Source organism: Scophthalmus maximus, chromosome 14 (assembly GCF_022379125.1).
Source record: "Scophthalmus maximus strain ysfricsl-2021 chromosome 14, ASM2237912v1, whole genome shotgun sequence".
Taxonomy (NCBI): Eukaryota; Metazoa; Chordata; class Actinopteri; order Pleuronectiformes; family Scophthalmidae; genus Scophthalmus; species Scophthalmus maximus.
In genome coordinates, this window is record NC_061528.1 from 6041215 (window position 1) to 6056403 (window position 15189).

The 15189-nt window shown below is 45.8% G+C and overlaps 1 protein-coding gene across 11 annotated transcripts in view; it reads right to left on the reverse strand.

Moving 5' to 3' along the window:
• Positions 1–15189, reverse strand: part of dachd (dachshund d) — a 138556-nt gene that overhangs the window by 51514 nt on the left and 71853 nt on the right. For 4 of the 11 annotated variants that reach the window (XM_047337255.1, XM_047337253.1, XM_035650965.2 and 1 more), the window contains exons 5-8: positions 6109–6281; positions 5865–6018; positions 5610–5741; positions 4492–4569 (exon numbers count right to left, since the gene is read on the reverse strand). In XM_047337255.1, coding sequence (XP_047193211.1) covers positions 4492–4569; positions 5610–5741; positions 5865–6018; positions 6109–6281 — 537 coding nt within the window. The remainder of the gene's footprint in view (positions 1–4491; positions 4570–5609; positions 5742–5864; positions 6019–6108; positions 6282–15189) is intronic. The other 7 variants (XM_035650970.2, XM_035650969.2, XM_035650968.2 and 4 more) reach the window with 5 other exon arrangements.

Genomic DNA, 15189 nt, shown 5'->3' on the forward strand with positions numbered 1-15189 from the left:
TTACCTTGGCAGAGCCTGGCCCTGGCATGTCGGCAGCATCACGTAATTACTGTTTACATGTAAATATTAAATTATACAAACAGCCCCGCCGAAATGTCTCCGAAAAAAGTACAGAAAACACACAGCCAGGGTCAACCTTATCTGTCCGCAACCGTCGCGAAGATGCGAATTGTTTTGAATCGCAAATTTTTACCCTCCCTGCATTGTACATAATCTTCATAATTGTTAAATGCTTGTTGTCCAAGGGCGTTCGGGTAAATATGCCTCCGCAATCTGCATAATAGCAGATGCTCAGATATGTAAAGCGCACCTTGTGTTTTCTCAGGGAGAGAGGGAAATGAAGAAGGGGGGGGGGGGGGGGGGGGGGGGGGGGAAGAGAAACCGCACAAAAAGAAGGTTATTGTTCAACAAGAGTTTGTTCAACAGAGTTAAGGACTGTGATCATTAAGACCACCGTCGTCAGGACCAATAGATGACGGATCTGATTACAGGCCTGCTCCCTCACCGTCCGGGGCAGCGTATCTCTTTTGAGCGCCGGTGCCTACTGTGCATCTCTGGTATGGCTGAGTAAAGCACTTGTTCATTTGCAGTGAAGGGTAACATGAAACAGGCCTCAGCCCTCTGATGGACAGGGAGATTTCACCTTCGCAAGTGAATGATAATGCATTATTAAATTTGCCTCTCTGCTCACTAGATACACTTAGCTGACCACAGCATATTTATCTCCCCATCCGAGCCTCGCGTCTTGGCAGGAGAGAGCATTCTGTCACTTTTGAGGCATTTCAAAGATTAAAAAGAACCTCTCTCTTTTCAACGTCCCTAAAAGCATCCCCCCTTTTCAGTGAAATGTGATTAGCGGGAGATGGTGTCACGCAATGGAACATTCATGAGCGGGGAGAACAAATATCCAAATGAACTCCCATGTCCTCGAGGAATAGCCCCTCTCTGCACCATCAGCAATCTCGCTCACATGGGCCGGGGGAAAATTTGATTGATCCTCTATTGAATTATTTTTTTGCACTCTTTCATTTCAACGGGACGCACTGACAAGTTGTTTGATCATAAAGCATTATTGTCTGCCAAGTCACATTTCAGGGTTGTGATGGCTAATGATCTTGCCTCCTGACTCGGTGGAAAGTCAGGTAGTCAGCATGCGTTTGAAGCTCGCAGCGCCAAGGACATCGGGAGGACCGAGCAAAACACTATGCATTAAAGTCAGAAAGATGAAGAGACGGCGCTTTTACACGGAACGTATCGAACTTTTAATGATACTGTGCGGAGATACCATCAATGTCAGTGAAATATTTACAGCGCAAAAAAAAAAGGAGAGCACGGAACTGAAGCGGGGAAAAAAACTTTTCGCCTGACCCAAAGTCCCCGAACGCAAATGCTTATGCACAAAAGGTGCAGAACAAAGACTACAAAGGCTGCAAATCACTTTGTCTTTCTCGTCTTTAAAAAACAAAAAACATATCCCTTCTCCCTGCATGAGACCAACTGCGTCCACGGGCCCCAGGCCGTAGTGGCTGTATGGTAATTGACTGTGACACGGGTACCTGCTCCACTTCATCATTCAAGCTACAGACGATGCACAGGGCCCTGAGCACATCAACGGGACGATCCAGGCCGCGTCCTGACAAAGAAAAAGGCGCGGCGAAGGCGGCTTTTGTCCGTCGGGGTCAGTCACCCCGGGTGCTCGACGCGTCAGCGATCAGCTCAGTTGATTGCGGTTATGAAAGGGATGCAACTCCGGGTGACATAATACACGGCGAGCTTCCATTTGTGCTCGGCAGGGCGTTGTGAGCGCATCTTCCTGTTGTGTCAACGAGGATACACAACGTTTACCGGGGAAGTGCCAATATCACATTACCAGTGATTCACCGGCTTTCAAAATATGGTTTACAGAATCAGTTTACATGCTGCAGTCGCCTTCCGACTCTCCTGTCGGGCAGCTTCAGCCTCAGCGTTAAAAGCGATGTGGCACGCTCAACTGCAGTGGGGAGGCTGAGGCAAAGTGGGGACATTTGTTGTCGGCCAAATGCTTTAACTGCCACATGGTATTTAAAGAAACTCTTACACTTCCAACGCACATGCATATGGCTTGTGTTTCAAACACCTTTTCCCCCGAGGGGGAAAAAAAGGAGAAAAAAATGATGTCAAAGTGTTTGATGTCCAAAGTGAGTTTACAGCCAAAGGCTTCCGTACCTTTCAAATCCCCCCCCCCCCCTTGTTTGTCAGCTACCTGCTGTTTCACGAGACAGAGGCTTGTCGGAAGCTTTCGCCACAGACTTTTTTCCGTTTGAAGCAATTCAATTAGTCACATGTGAGATAACACTTAGCTTTCTACTAGACTTTTTTTCCTTTCTTTTTTCCCTCCTCACACATCTTCTAATCTGCCTTTTTTCTGCGGTGAAATTTGGACAAAAAATAACCGAGTTCAAACAACACGCCCCCCCCCCCCCGAAAAAAACCAACAACTACCATCTGGTTACTCTGCACCGGGTGACACAAACTTTGGAAATGGTCCTTTTCTTTATTTTTTTAGACGACAACAAACAGCCTTTTGTCCTTCATCACCAGAGATTACATGAAGAAGATGAAACACGTTCACAGGATGTGAGTGATGCGACATTATGGTGGCCTGTCTCTGAGGCGCCTGGCTATTTTAAATGGCCACCATACGAGCCGGGTGCACCGCGTCCCTTCCTCTGCACCTACTGCGCGCTCTCTCCTCTCTTGCAACGCGAGAGATTAATTTAATGCTCTGCCAAGATCATAAAGATCAAACAAGTGGAGAGATATCATTAAACCATTGGAATGTTATCTCATTTATCTAAACAAACCGATGCGATGAACAAGCCTAATTAAAAAAAAAAAGAGCTCGCCATAAACAAAGCCTCGGATGGCGAGGCCTCTCCCCGCTTTAACAATGGAGCGCGTTCATTTTATTAATCTAATGCATCATGTATCATATCATTACAGTTCAATATATCTATCATTAATTTTATTCCCTTCACTTAAAGCTTTTATTGGAATTACTTTGGTTATTAGTTGGTTCTAATGTATTGGTTACCTCCGAATCTGGCTGCTACAATCTCTCTTATCTCGCTGCATAAACCTGTGCATGTTATTCAAATTGCCTCATTTATTATGATAGCTTCCTCATGTAAATTGTGCTGACTGCTCGCCCTTGCACAGTCCTCATTAGACTAATGAAAACCTTCAAACGAAAAAACTAAACAACCTGCCAAATAAAGGTCCGGGGTTATTATGAAAATTACAACTGTGGGAGCCGGGAGAAGCTCTCTTCATTAATTCATGCTCAGCAAATTGGTAACTAATTTAGTTGCACTCCTCTGCATTAATGGGTTATTTTATAAAAATGTTTTCCACAGCCTGAGACCTCTGGTGCACACACTGGAGAGCGCGGAATCCTAATCAAGTCCGGTGACATATTAGGAATTGACAATCTCAAAGATAATATACAGTGTGTGTGCGTGTGTTTGCGGGTAGATGTGTGTGTGTGGGTCAGCGGTCGAGAATTGGTGTGGATTGCCTGGTCATTTACTTTTTCTCGTCTAATACTGCGAAGAAATTACAGTCCATTTGTGTTGATTATGCGAGTGAGGAGGAGGCACTTCAGTTAAGATGTAAGATCTCTGTTGCTGAGGAAACATTCGGTTGATTTAGTGTCCAGATACTTGGTTAAAACCGTCCATCCTCTCCGTTTGTGTTGCTCTGTTTGCTTAAATTGCCTTTCCCCCCCCCCCCACACACACGAGCATGAGCACGCACACACACACACACGTGCGCGTGCAGACAGACAGTTTGTGACCCATAAATTCCGCTCATGATCCCGCTAATTATTACTATTCACTGCTTCACACCCTGTGAGTGAAGGTCTAACACTGATCTTCACGTCAGCCTTGCCAACAGGGAACATGCAGCCCAATGATTTCCACAGTGGTTTTAATATCATTATCAGCCTCACCCCACCCTGCATCGCCCAGCACAGCTCAGCTAAAACCAACAGAGAATACTAAATTCTATTATTTGCTTCATTTTGTATTTAATCCGCCGCGCTTAGCAGATTTCTATCTATCTATTTCTTTCATTTTCATTTTCTTTTTTTCTTCTTTTTTGTGGATAATTAAATAAGGCCAGCAATTAATAATAAATACATTTGCTCCGGACAATGTGATTGAGGTTAACATTTTTTGGAATATTCTACCCTCTGGATCAGAGTTAGTGGGGGATGATGAGAAATGTGTGAACATCTAAGGTGAGGGCTCGTTATTTACCATAATTATGTAAATACATAAGAATTAATTTGATGCATATAGAAACAGGTGAAATAGGATGTAAGGCAAATTGCAATTAGACTCTACGAAACCTGTTTCTAGTTCTAACACTGTGTGACGGCACTGGTTTTTGTACATTAATTACAGAACTTGGAGACTCGACAGCAGCTCCTTCTTGTCCCTTTCCCACCTTTTGTGTTCATGTAGGGATATTTTGGGGGCATCCACATCTGTTGGATGCTGTGTCCTGTTACTGCAGCGGTCATGGCTGCATGGGGAACATGGGAACATAAAAAATCTGAGTGATCATTTGTCGAAAGTTATGGGAGCTTTGCAGGTAATGCAGGTAACGTGTGTAAAATGGTTAAAAAACAATGCACTTAATGGGTAGATTCGTAATCTCAGAAGGTGATGAAATGAGATCATAGTGGGTGCAATGTAGAGCAAACAGAAGTTGTAAATGTAAAGCATCTACAGAGGGTAGACACAGTAACCCCTTGTTTCTGTGGGGTTCCTAAACAGTGATGGCTTTCATACACAATTGTACACAAACACATTCATAAAGATTACCTCTTGGCATATTTGATTTTTAGTCTTCCACAAAAATACATTAAGCACATAAACACATTAAACTTAGAAACTTTGAGACTCACTATATAAGGAGTACGGTTACAGTCACACAATATACAAAACATAAACAGGGAGGTTGTTCACACACTTGTCTCATGCTGATCAGTTCTCAAACTGTATATTTAAGACCTCGGAAATATATAAGTAATGTTAATCGTCCGCAACAAAATGTGTTCAATCTAAGTTCATTCATTTTTCATGCACTCAGACGGACAGTGGACTCAGAAAAGCAGTTCTGCCTTTGGTGACACATAAACTAAATGTCTCCCACTGCAACCGTCAATTTTTTGGGATTAACTCGGTCCAGATATTTGTGGAAAACTGTGAGACTTCGTCTTTGTTATCGGACTTAATTTTCTCCTGAATTACATTTTATATATTATGGGCTGCTAGAATAGAGCCTAGTGTCCAGGACAGCAGTTGAGTTACTTTGGCTCTAACTTTTTGATTTGTTGGGAACATTGAACAACAAGAACCAAAAGCTACAAAAAAAAGAAGAGTTTGTAACATAAAAAGGCAAAATTATCTTATTTTGTGATCTTAGAAAAGCAACAACACATTTCCCTGTTTATTTTGCAGCGGCCACACTGCAAATCTTTGTGGATAGTATACTGTTAACTGTAGGGTTTAGACTACACAACTCTACCATCCTTTTTTTATTTATTAAACCTGACTGACCTTTGTCGGCGTGCATCCTCTTTGATTCGTGGCTCATGTCGTGGGCCAGGTCTCCCTCTTTAGGTCCGGGCGGCATGTTGGGGGACAGGCCTAGCAGGGTGTGGTTCATGGACATGCCGTTGTGGTGCATCGCTGGAGAGAGGATGACAAAAACAGGAGTGATATTACCAAGGAGATGCATTTTGACTCTTTGTAAATGAGACAAAACAACAACAGTTTGCACGGCACATTTTGGCTTTTTCAAGGTGAACGTACGTATCCTGTCTGAGGAGCTCTCTGTGTGGGCCGGGGAGCTGGACACACTGCTGCTGCGGTGGGACGACGGGTGACTGCCCGGCCTCCTGTTGTCTTCTAGGGAAGGAGCAGGGGAGGGACTGTCCGGCACACGCTCCTGGAACCCCAGCATCCACAAAAGCACAACACCCCACCCGAAAATAAATATCCATGTATAGACTGAACCAGGAGTGAGGAAGTTGCTGATTTCTGTTTTAAAATTTACCTTTATTACAGAGGTGACCATTCTGGAGGGCAGACTCTGGCCCTGTGCTGCGGCCGCCATGTTTGCGATGGTGCTGAGGTGGTTCATCTGGCTCATCGCCATGGTGACAGAGGCTGGGGGCAGGCTGACTGGGATCAGGGGGTGTGGCATCATCATGAAGGGGAGTTCCAGGCCTGCGACACATGAAGAGCTTGTTGGTTACCCAATGATGCGTATCATGAGTGAGATATTCACTGGGGGAAACTCGGAAAACTGTTAATTCAGTAATCAAAAATGTTCCACCACAGAGATACCCTTTAAAAAATTGGCGTCCAATAACACTAAATCCTCACACTGCGATCCATCAGGATGAAAAAAAAAATTGAATAATTTAAATTAATTGCTTCTTGGGTATCCTTCCATGTTAACATAATACACATAAATGTTTTACAATATATGTTAATAATAGATTCCACTGCAATAATAATAAAGAAAGAATGGGCGCGATAACTGCAGTATATATACACAGTCATTCAAAGACCAAAGTTTACACAGCAGTAAAGTTGCATCAATTATTCTGTGATGAATAAAAAAAGGGCACATTATGGAAATTGTCTCAATATTTACATATAAAAAATATCACCGTAAAAAACAAAGGCAATCTTGAAAGCCATTACCCAAATGACTAGTTAAATGTGCTAATGACAAACAAGTACCGTCAGACTACAGTATGGCAATGACTTTGGGCTAATTATAGCCGTCTATATTCCAGACCAGTGAGACGGGCGACGAGAGCGAGACCCCCCCAAAAAAGAGTCACTTTCAGCTCGCACAATAATGGGATTTTCATTTTCTCTCTTTCATATGCACACAAATTATTCCATTACAACATCAGAGATATCTTACAAATGTTTTAAATTATTCAATTGCTGTCTGGCAATGGACGCCCTAATTGGGGAAAACTGAAGACATTAGTAGTCCGACAATGTAAAGAATGTCTAATAAAGATACCATAGGGGGTTCGTAGTTAGTCAAACTGTGGCCCTGCACCGGGCTCCTGAATGGCTTAATGAAAACAAGCCAACTTTCAAAGGACATGAGCGCAGACAGAAGGTCAAAGCTAGGTGTCTGTACCCCCCTCCCCCCCCCCTCCCTCTGCCCCTGCCTCTATGGGGACTTTGAACTGGCAGGATCAAAAGTGACTGGGAACAGTTTGGTCTCATTCCTCCACCGCTCAAATGCTTCCCTCAAATGCTTTAAAGAAAACCTCATAGACACTATTGGATCTGATTGAGCCCTCTGTTGATTTTTCACTCCTTTTTTTTTTTCTCGTCCCTTTCTTGGCAGCTTGATTCAAGGTAAAAAAAAAAAAGAAAAGCAAAGAAAAGAAGCCGCGTGAAAGAAAGAGTGGGTGGTGGTGGGGGGGGGGATGAAAAAAAAGAAAAAAAGATACGGCACTACAGAAAGCTGATCCACAAAACAACTCCACTCCTCTCTTCTGACAAAACATCAGTAGCCAAAGGGCAAGGAGATCTGCATGGCGAAGCCTCCAAAGAGAAGGACACTGGTTGAAAAAATGAAAGGACACGAGAAGCACTCCTCTCTCCTCTGTCATTCCCCCGCCTCCTTCCAAAAGAAGCATTGATTTCCACAAGAAAGATGGCATGCAGTTTCTCAGTGGCGAGCAGTCCCGAACAATATAGAGCAGGGAGGGGAGAGATTAAAGAAAAAGGCGGAAGCCAAGCAGCACCTTGTATCAGCGCCTCCGCTGTGGCTCAGACTGAATCAATTACTACTCAGCGGGGCTAAGCTCAATTAAAAAACACCGCGGAGGGCCTGATTGCGGGGGTATTTACTATAGGACAACATGAAGAGGTCTAGGCTACCTATCAAGGCCACTCAAGGGCCAGGGTGAAGAGACGTATTCTCCCTTTGAGAGAATTCATAATGCCCATTCAATCCGATACAGCTACACGCATAAAGGCGCATGCTCCTCAGCGGGCCGAGGTTTTTCCTCCAAAAAATCAATAAAGTACGAAAAAAGGAGTTTGGAGAATCACCGAAATAAGTCAACTCGTGGGTAGATTACATTCCTCTACTTTCCCGGGGCTCTTTGTTGCAGCTTGCACTTGACCGGTACATGAATTTCAGCGGTGTGTCGCCACGTATAAAAGCAGCGCGGTTTGGGAAAACACTGGACCTCTGTTCCCTCCAGTGGGTATTAGTCTCGCTTTCAGTGCCTGTCCAGCCCCTTTCATGTCACCCCATCCCGAAAGCGCTGTTCCTCCCATAAAGGCCCATTCAGGGCCACTGTGGGGGAATGTGCCACGGGCCAACGAGGGTCCACCGAATCCCTTTATTTGTCGCTGAAAGAGGCCAGGTGAGGAGGATATTGGTTTATTCATCGAACCTGGCGGTTTTTTTCTCTCGCCAAGCCAATCAAGTGTTTTGGTTTCATTCATATGCAATTGCTTCCCGTTGCCTCCGTTTGCTCTTGTTAAATGAAGGGATTAAGAATGACAACACATTTTTTTAACTTGGTAATAATATGCGTGCACTTTTTTTAATCTGTATCCCTTTTTACAAAAAACTGAATCAACAAATATTACTCGGACTCATTAATCACTCGGTTATTGTGCAGATATTCCAGTGGGCGAAACCTTCAGGAACATATTTGTCGGTTTCTGTTTATCTCTGATTCAGAAGTTTAGACCTGATGAGGTGAATTCCCACAAGCCCCCCCCCCCTCCCCTCCCCCTCCTCCTGAAGGGCATAAACAATACATTCGGAGTAATTTACCTGAAGTAAGCCCGAGGGACTCCGCAAAGGTGAACTCCTATTTACCGTCATTAAAACTACAAATCACTTAATACCAATATAAACAGCTCAGCTATTATGTTGCGCGGCGCTCGGCGAGGTTCGCGCATGGACGAGCAAAGATCTGAATCGCGGAGGATGAATTGAATGAATTAAAACAGCCCTCGGTAACAACATGATTAAAAAGCTGTTACATCAGAACCAGACTGCGCGGCCTCGCGATAGGTCCGATACTTAGCAGAATCACACCCGGGGAAAAAAAAAGAAGATTGAACGCTGAATGTTTTAAAATGATTAAAGAGGGAGCAGTAATTTATTTTGATGACAGAAAGGATAACCTGCAGTGATTTGCGCCGCAGTTAATCTTCATCTAAACAGGACTTCAGCCTTTGTGGCCATCTTAACCCTACACAGGGAAATAAGAAGGGGGGAAAAAAGGGGAACTAAGCCATTGTCACTGAAAATGGTACGGCGGCGGCAGCCAGCCCCTTACCCTTAACTCTGTTGTGGACAGATTTCCCCTGACAAAAATTAAACTAGCTCCTACTTGGCACTTTATTATCTCTTCAACTGAATGATTTATTGTTTGTGGAGCGAAAAAGAACCAAAGAGAGGGGGGAAGATTACATTTCCAGCCAAAGCTCAGGCCTGATCTCGTTTTTTACTCCCGCTGTCCAGGAGAAAAAAAGCTCCCCGACAAACAATAATGTCAGCTGTAATTGATCGGAGGTCGCCGGCCGGGCCCGCAGTAAAAGCGCACTATTTAAGCGACAATCGGCCCCGCGCTCCTCGGATGCCGGCTAATGAAGCTGTCTGTCTGGGCTATTTACCTTCTCTTAAATGGAAACGGGGAGATGTACTGTAAGAGACAGGGCTGGAGAGGATCCGCTTCGCGCCGCCGTGAAATAGGACCTGCACATGCCTTCAGGAATGTATAATTGGTTGGCGCAGCCAAAGCCGCGGATCCCGTGCTAATTAAATGACTTGTTTAAAGCCTATCTGTCTTTGTTGGGGAGGCTCTGGGCCCCAGAACAATGCGCTGTAAAAGGCTGTTGTCAAACAAACATTCCTGGTTATCCTTTGATTTGAATTGAACAAGACAAAGGGCTGATTTGTCCGTGCTTCAGCCTTTGGTTTCTCGTGGTGTCGAGATCATTTTTTTCTCCTCTTCTGATCTGTCAAACTGAACGGGGGCCCGTTTCCAGTCAGGCAGCTAAAGTGGACTGACTCGCCGCACAATGCACACGCAGACGGCGGCCGCACAACAATCTCGCCTCCCCCCGCCCCCCTCCTAATTGCGCCTGTAAAAATGCCCCCATGTCGTGTGTGCATTTCTCCGAGAAAGGTGAGGCGGGGCGGCGCGCGCACGCACGGGGCCTTTGTTGTGGTTCGCGTCGAGCGGCTCGCACACCGGGTCCCCGAAAAAAGAGGAAATGAACGGCTCGTGAAAGAGTGTCTGTCATGCAGGCAAGACATTTAGAGGTCTCTCCTCAGCGCTAATCAGCTATTCATCTTTACCATAACTGTTAATCTCCTGTGGAAATCGGAAGCCCTTCTCCTCGCGAGGCTGGAGGGAGGGAGCCTTATAGCCATTAGATCAAACGTAAGAGTCAGCCTCCATAAATACGCTGTCTGGCATCGCCGGGGCCACTCCACGCAACGCAAGTGCTCGCTTACACGCACACACAGAGAGACACAACTAGCTCTCGCATTCATACACACGCAAACAAGAGGAAGAAAACACACACACACACACACACACACACACACACACACACACACACACACACACACACACACACACACACACACACACACACACACACACACACACACACACACACACACACACACACACACACACACACACACACACACACACACACACACACACACACACGCAGATGGCAGGTTCAGTCAAGGCTGGTGAGTCCTGTTTCTCATTAAAACAAGGGGGAGAGAGGAAGGTATCGAGCTTTGATGTAGCCACCCACAGCCCCTCAGTGTCATTGAATGAAACTTTGAAGCCTTTTGTTTTTGTGCGGTTTATGTTGATAGTAAAGCAAACATCTTGCCTTTGTTAAATACCTGAGTATGCGCTCACATACACACACACACACACACACACACACACACACAACACTCATACACAAAAACAGACACATAAAAAGAATACATCTCGCTGTAACTCGGAGGAGGTAAACATGAAAACATATGGGCAGTGATGCAGCGTAGATAATTGCGCATAGGTACGTACGCACGCACACACACGGAGCGGGCCGGACCTATTAAAACACATGCGAACAATATGCTTTTCATCCCGGATAAAGCCGCCACGATTGGGTCCATTTCAAGTTCGTCCACGACAACAAAGTGTGTCCAGCGCGCAGGGATGAAGAGATACACTTCAAACGATTCAGGTGGGGCCGAGGTTTTCCTGCCAAGACTCCTAATGTAACCGAAATGTAAGAGAAGCTATGATAAGAAAACATCTTCTGGTTTGACGAGGTAACATAATTGCTTTCCCTTTCCCAAGCCGCTGGAGTGTGACATGTGGTAGAAATTATCAAGGAGACAGACAGAGGTGTTTGTCCTTTAAGTGTATAAAATCTAAGGCAGGCAACTTTTATAGGATAATTTAAATCCTCAGCTCTAATGGCACGCATTCCTTATGAAATTGAAAGATCAATCATCCCTGTGACAGATCTGTTGTAAAAAAAAAAAAATCAGAAAAAAAAGTTCCTCCTATCTCTGAAGGGAAAATGCAAAACACATTTTCTACTGCCGCCGCCGCCCCTCCCGCACCGGCCCCACTTTTAGCTGTCTGTTTGTCTCTCTGCTGAAAATGTTAACGAACAGGGCAATAATCAAGCCATATGCTCGCATGTGGCAAATCCCATTACAGTAAATGACCTTTACCAGCCAATGCCAACATCCTTGCGCTTGATAACAGTGAGCGTACAGAGCGGGAGGAGAGACAATGGTGGGGTTTTTTAGTTTTTTTTTAGTTAATGCAATCATGCACATGGCCGGCGGTGGCCGGTGCGGCCGTGCCGGGCCTTCAGGACACATTAACGGAACGGCGTTTCGCCGCCGTAATTTGGGTCAGAACCAGGCTCACTTCACATTTGCCTCACATCACTCTTGATGAATGCACTGCGTCGGCGCGAGGGGGCACCGGCTACCCGATTCGCTGGCGATACGCACGGCGGGGGGGGGGGGGGGGGGGAGTGCTGCGAGCAGAAGAGGCGAGCATGAGGAGAGGAGAGATATTACCAGCAGCTGTTACTACTGCGGCTGCAATATATTCAGGCCCAATCAATAAAGCTCCCACAGACAGTGACACCCAAGCAGACAGAGGAATCATTTTCATCTGATACTTAGCAAAGGCTCCCCCTTTTAAAAAGATTGCTTTCAGTCAATGACAACCAGTTGTCATTTGACTAAGGCCCCTGGAATGAAATATATTGACGAGCGTTATCAATCACGGCCCACTGAGTCTTCATATCGCTTTTGGTGGATGTGGGGGGTGGGGGCGGGGGCGGGCATCAGTTTGCACGTGGTCATCAGATCGTCCGTTTTAATTGCAAAATTAGCATCACTACCTCGGTTACAGTCGCCTCATGAGAGCGTATCGGTGACGCGGTGTGTGTCGTTCCTAGTGGCAGCGCTAATAAGTTCAAGGCGTGAGATGTCTCCGGCCGTAAAGTGAATTTTTAGATCAAAACAGTCCAGTTAGTTTGGATCTTTTTAAATTGTTGCAATCGCATTTTTTCTGAGTCATTCCAAACAACCGTTGTCTACCAGAAATACCATCCTCTCGTTTGTTCGCGGCGTGAAGGACACGCTGAGATTGCGAAATGCCTCGGCGTTGTTTGAACTCGCCTGCACTCTCTCCCTCTTTATCTCGGTCCCGGCGGAGCGGCGGCGTGATGACGAAGATGTCTGGGCCCCGGTGCGGCTGATAGCTCTATTTGGATGAGGGTTCCCATATCATAATTGAGAAAAGAAACACCTTTTTTTCTCTCTCTCTCGTCTCAGGTAACCCACAGAGTGCTCTCGTGGAACACAAACAACTGTTTTTTTATGTCGCACAAACGCTCTTTGATTCTCGCCCCTGATTGCTGCCGGGTTCGGGCGACGGCACATTTCTACAGCGTAATCACAGATCGTCATTTGCTCGTCGTCATCACTGTATTGTCATTACTGTTATTGCGTACACAGTAATATTGTTACTCTATGCTAATGCGTCCTCTCAGACGTGATCATAGCCAAATGAGAGCACATGATATCCCAGACTCCAAATGCGGCACCGTCTTAAATGTGCATGCGAGGAAAAACTGCTCCGCAAATCTTTTTCGCAATTACACGCCGTGTATGCTTTCACATTGCTGCAACCTGCGAACGCTCATCATCACTGAAAGGTTGAATGTCATTTATTACACGTATCACATTTACACCAAGTGACATTGTCTTTTCAAATTGTGTTGATCTCTTCACTTTCAAAGGTCAGCCCCTCTCCTGGCTAAATTCAACCTGACAGAGAATAGTGAGGAGGGGACAGCCCGAACGCATGCATCACCGCGGCATCAAAGCGCGCCAAATTAATCTATCCAATTAATGGAGAATGAGGCCTAATGCTGATGAGGGGTGACAACTCGACTGGTCAGTTGTTGTTGGGGTTTTTTGGATTTTTCTTTTTAGCTCTGCTCCTGTGACTAACCACAAGAGACAATCACACAAATATTTCCGTGACATGAGGTTTGTCTCTCTCCTCGTGCCTCCTCCTCCTCCTCCTCCTCTCTATACCGTGCAACTCCACACTGCCACTCAAAAGATGATAGGACTTGATATGGATCATTACGGAAATAATGTTTAATCAATCCCCCCCCCCCCCCCCCCCCCCCGGTTATTGCAATCTATTTCTGCAGTTGTCCGCATTTGTGTGTTTTGTTAGCTACGTCGGTGCGCCGCCGCCGTGCATTTTCCCAATCATGCATATTCAAGCGTTACGCCGATGCCTAACAGCCCGACGCTGCCGGAATTAGAACGAGGACATTAGACTTCATTAACAAGAGGAATCATTATCAGGTTTATCTTTTGAAATGTCTATTAAAATGTGTGTGTCGTTTCTCCACTTATCTGTCACCTGGCTCCCATGAGCCTGGCAGACTAATAGAGAGATGGTGAGGGGCGAATAAATCCCAAGAGGCAGACAGGGACCCATCAAGCTCTTCAGTCTGTCTGTCTGTCTGTCGAGCTCACTGTGTCTGACTCAGTCACTCCCCCCCCCCCCCTATTTCGTCCAGGCGGAATACATAAATAAAAAATAAAAAATCTAAACAAAGCACATTGTAATGGCGTAACTCAGACAAGACAATAATCGGTGACAGCGACACGAGGTGTTATGATATGTTCGCGAAATGAATTCTGTTCAGCCCATGGCTACAATCTAGTCTCTCTCAAGAGCTCCGGCTGACAAAGGCTCCCACAAGAGAGCCAGCGAGGAAGATGGATGAAGTTGCCCCCTAGACACTCATATCAGGTCAGCATGTGCTTTATCCCCTAATGGTTAAGGTTAGGATTGAGTAGGGGGGGGGCGATACCAGATCTGAGCCCGAGGGCCATTGTTCTGTCTGGAGGAGCGGGAAGTAGCCACCATCCTCCACCGTGGCCCACATTGAGCCGTGCCGGGCCACCAGCACGAGCGCAGCTAGAAGGTTGGAGGGAGCGCGGGGCTGGCCAGTTGGACGTGTCCTTCCACCCAGAGAGCTTTATTATTAGAAAGGACATAAACAGACTAATTAAATCGCAGCAGTGGAGCCGGGCTGACAGCTGGCGCAGAGAGTGTGACCAAACAGATCCCTATCAAAGTGCAGAAGCAGCGTCGCTCTATGTGTGTGTGTGTGTCCTGCTTTTGTGTTGCACGACCGTCTGCGTCCGCTGACGCGCATGCCTCCGTGTCCTGTACGTACTGTACGTGCGCAGCTGCTAATTTGACCCATTTTAGGACTTATTCTATTATTCCATAATTGATGCAGATCATTTTTTTTAATGTTTCTCCACTGTTTTTTTCTTTCATTCGTACACACTGACATCTTAATGTCTTATTTATCAGTCTATGGCAAAGCACATTTGCCCGCTGATATGATCCAAAATGGTACAAATGCTATCCAGCAGAGCGGTAAACACTCCAGTAATTAGTGCGCGGACCCCGGGCCGACTCCACTCGGCTTTGCAGCGTGGCCAAGTGCGGACCCCACATAGAGAGGAGCCTAGTTACGC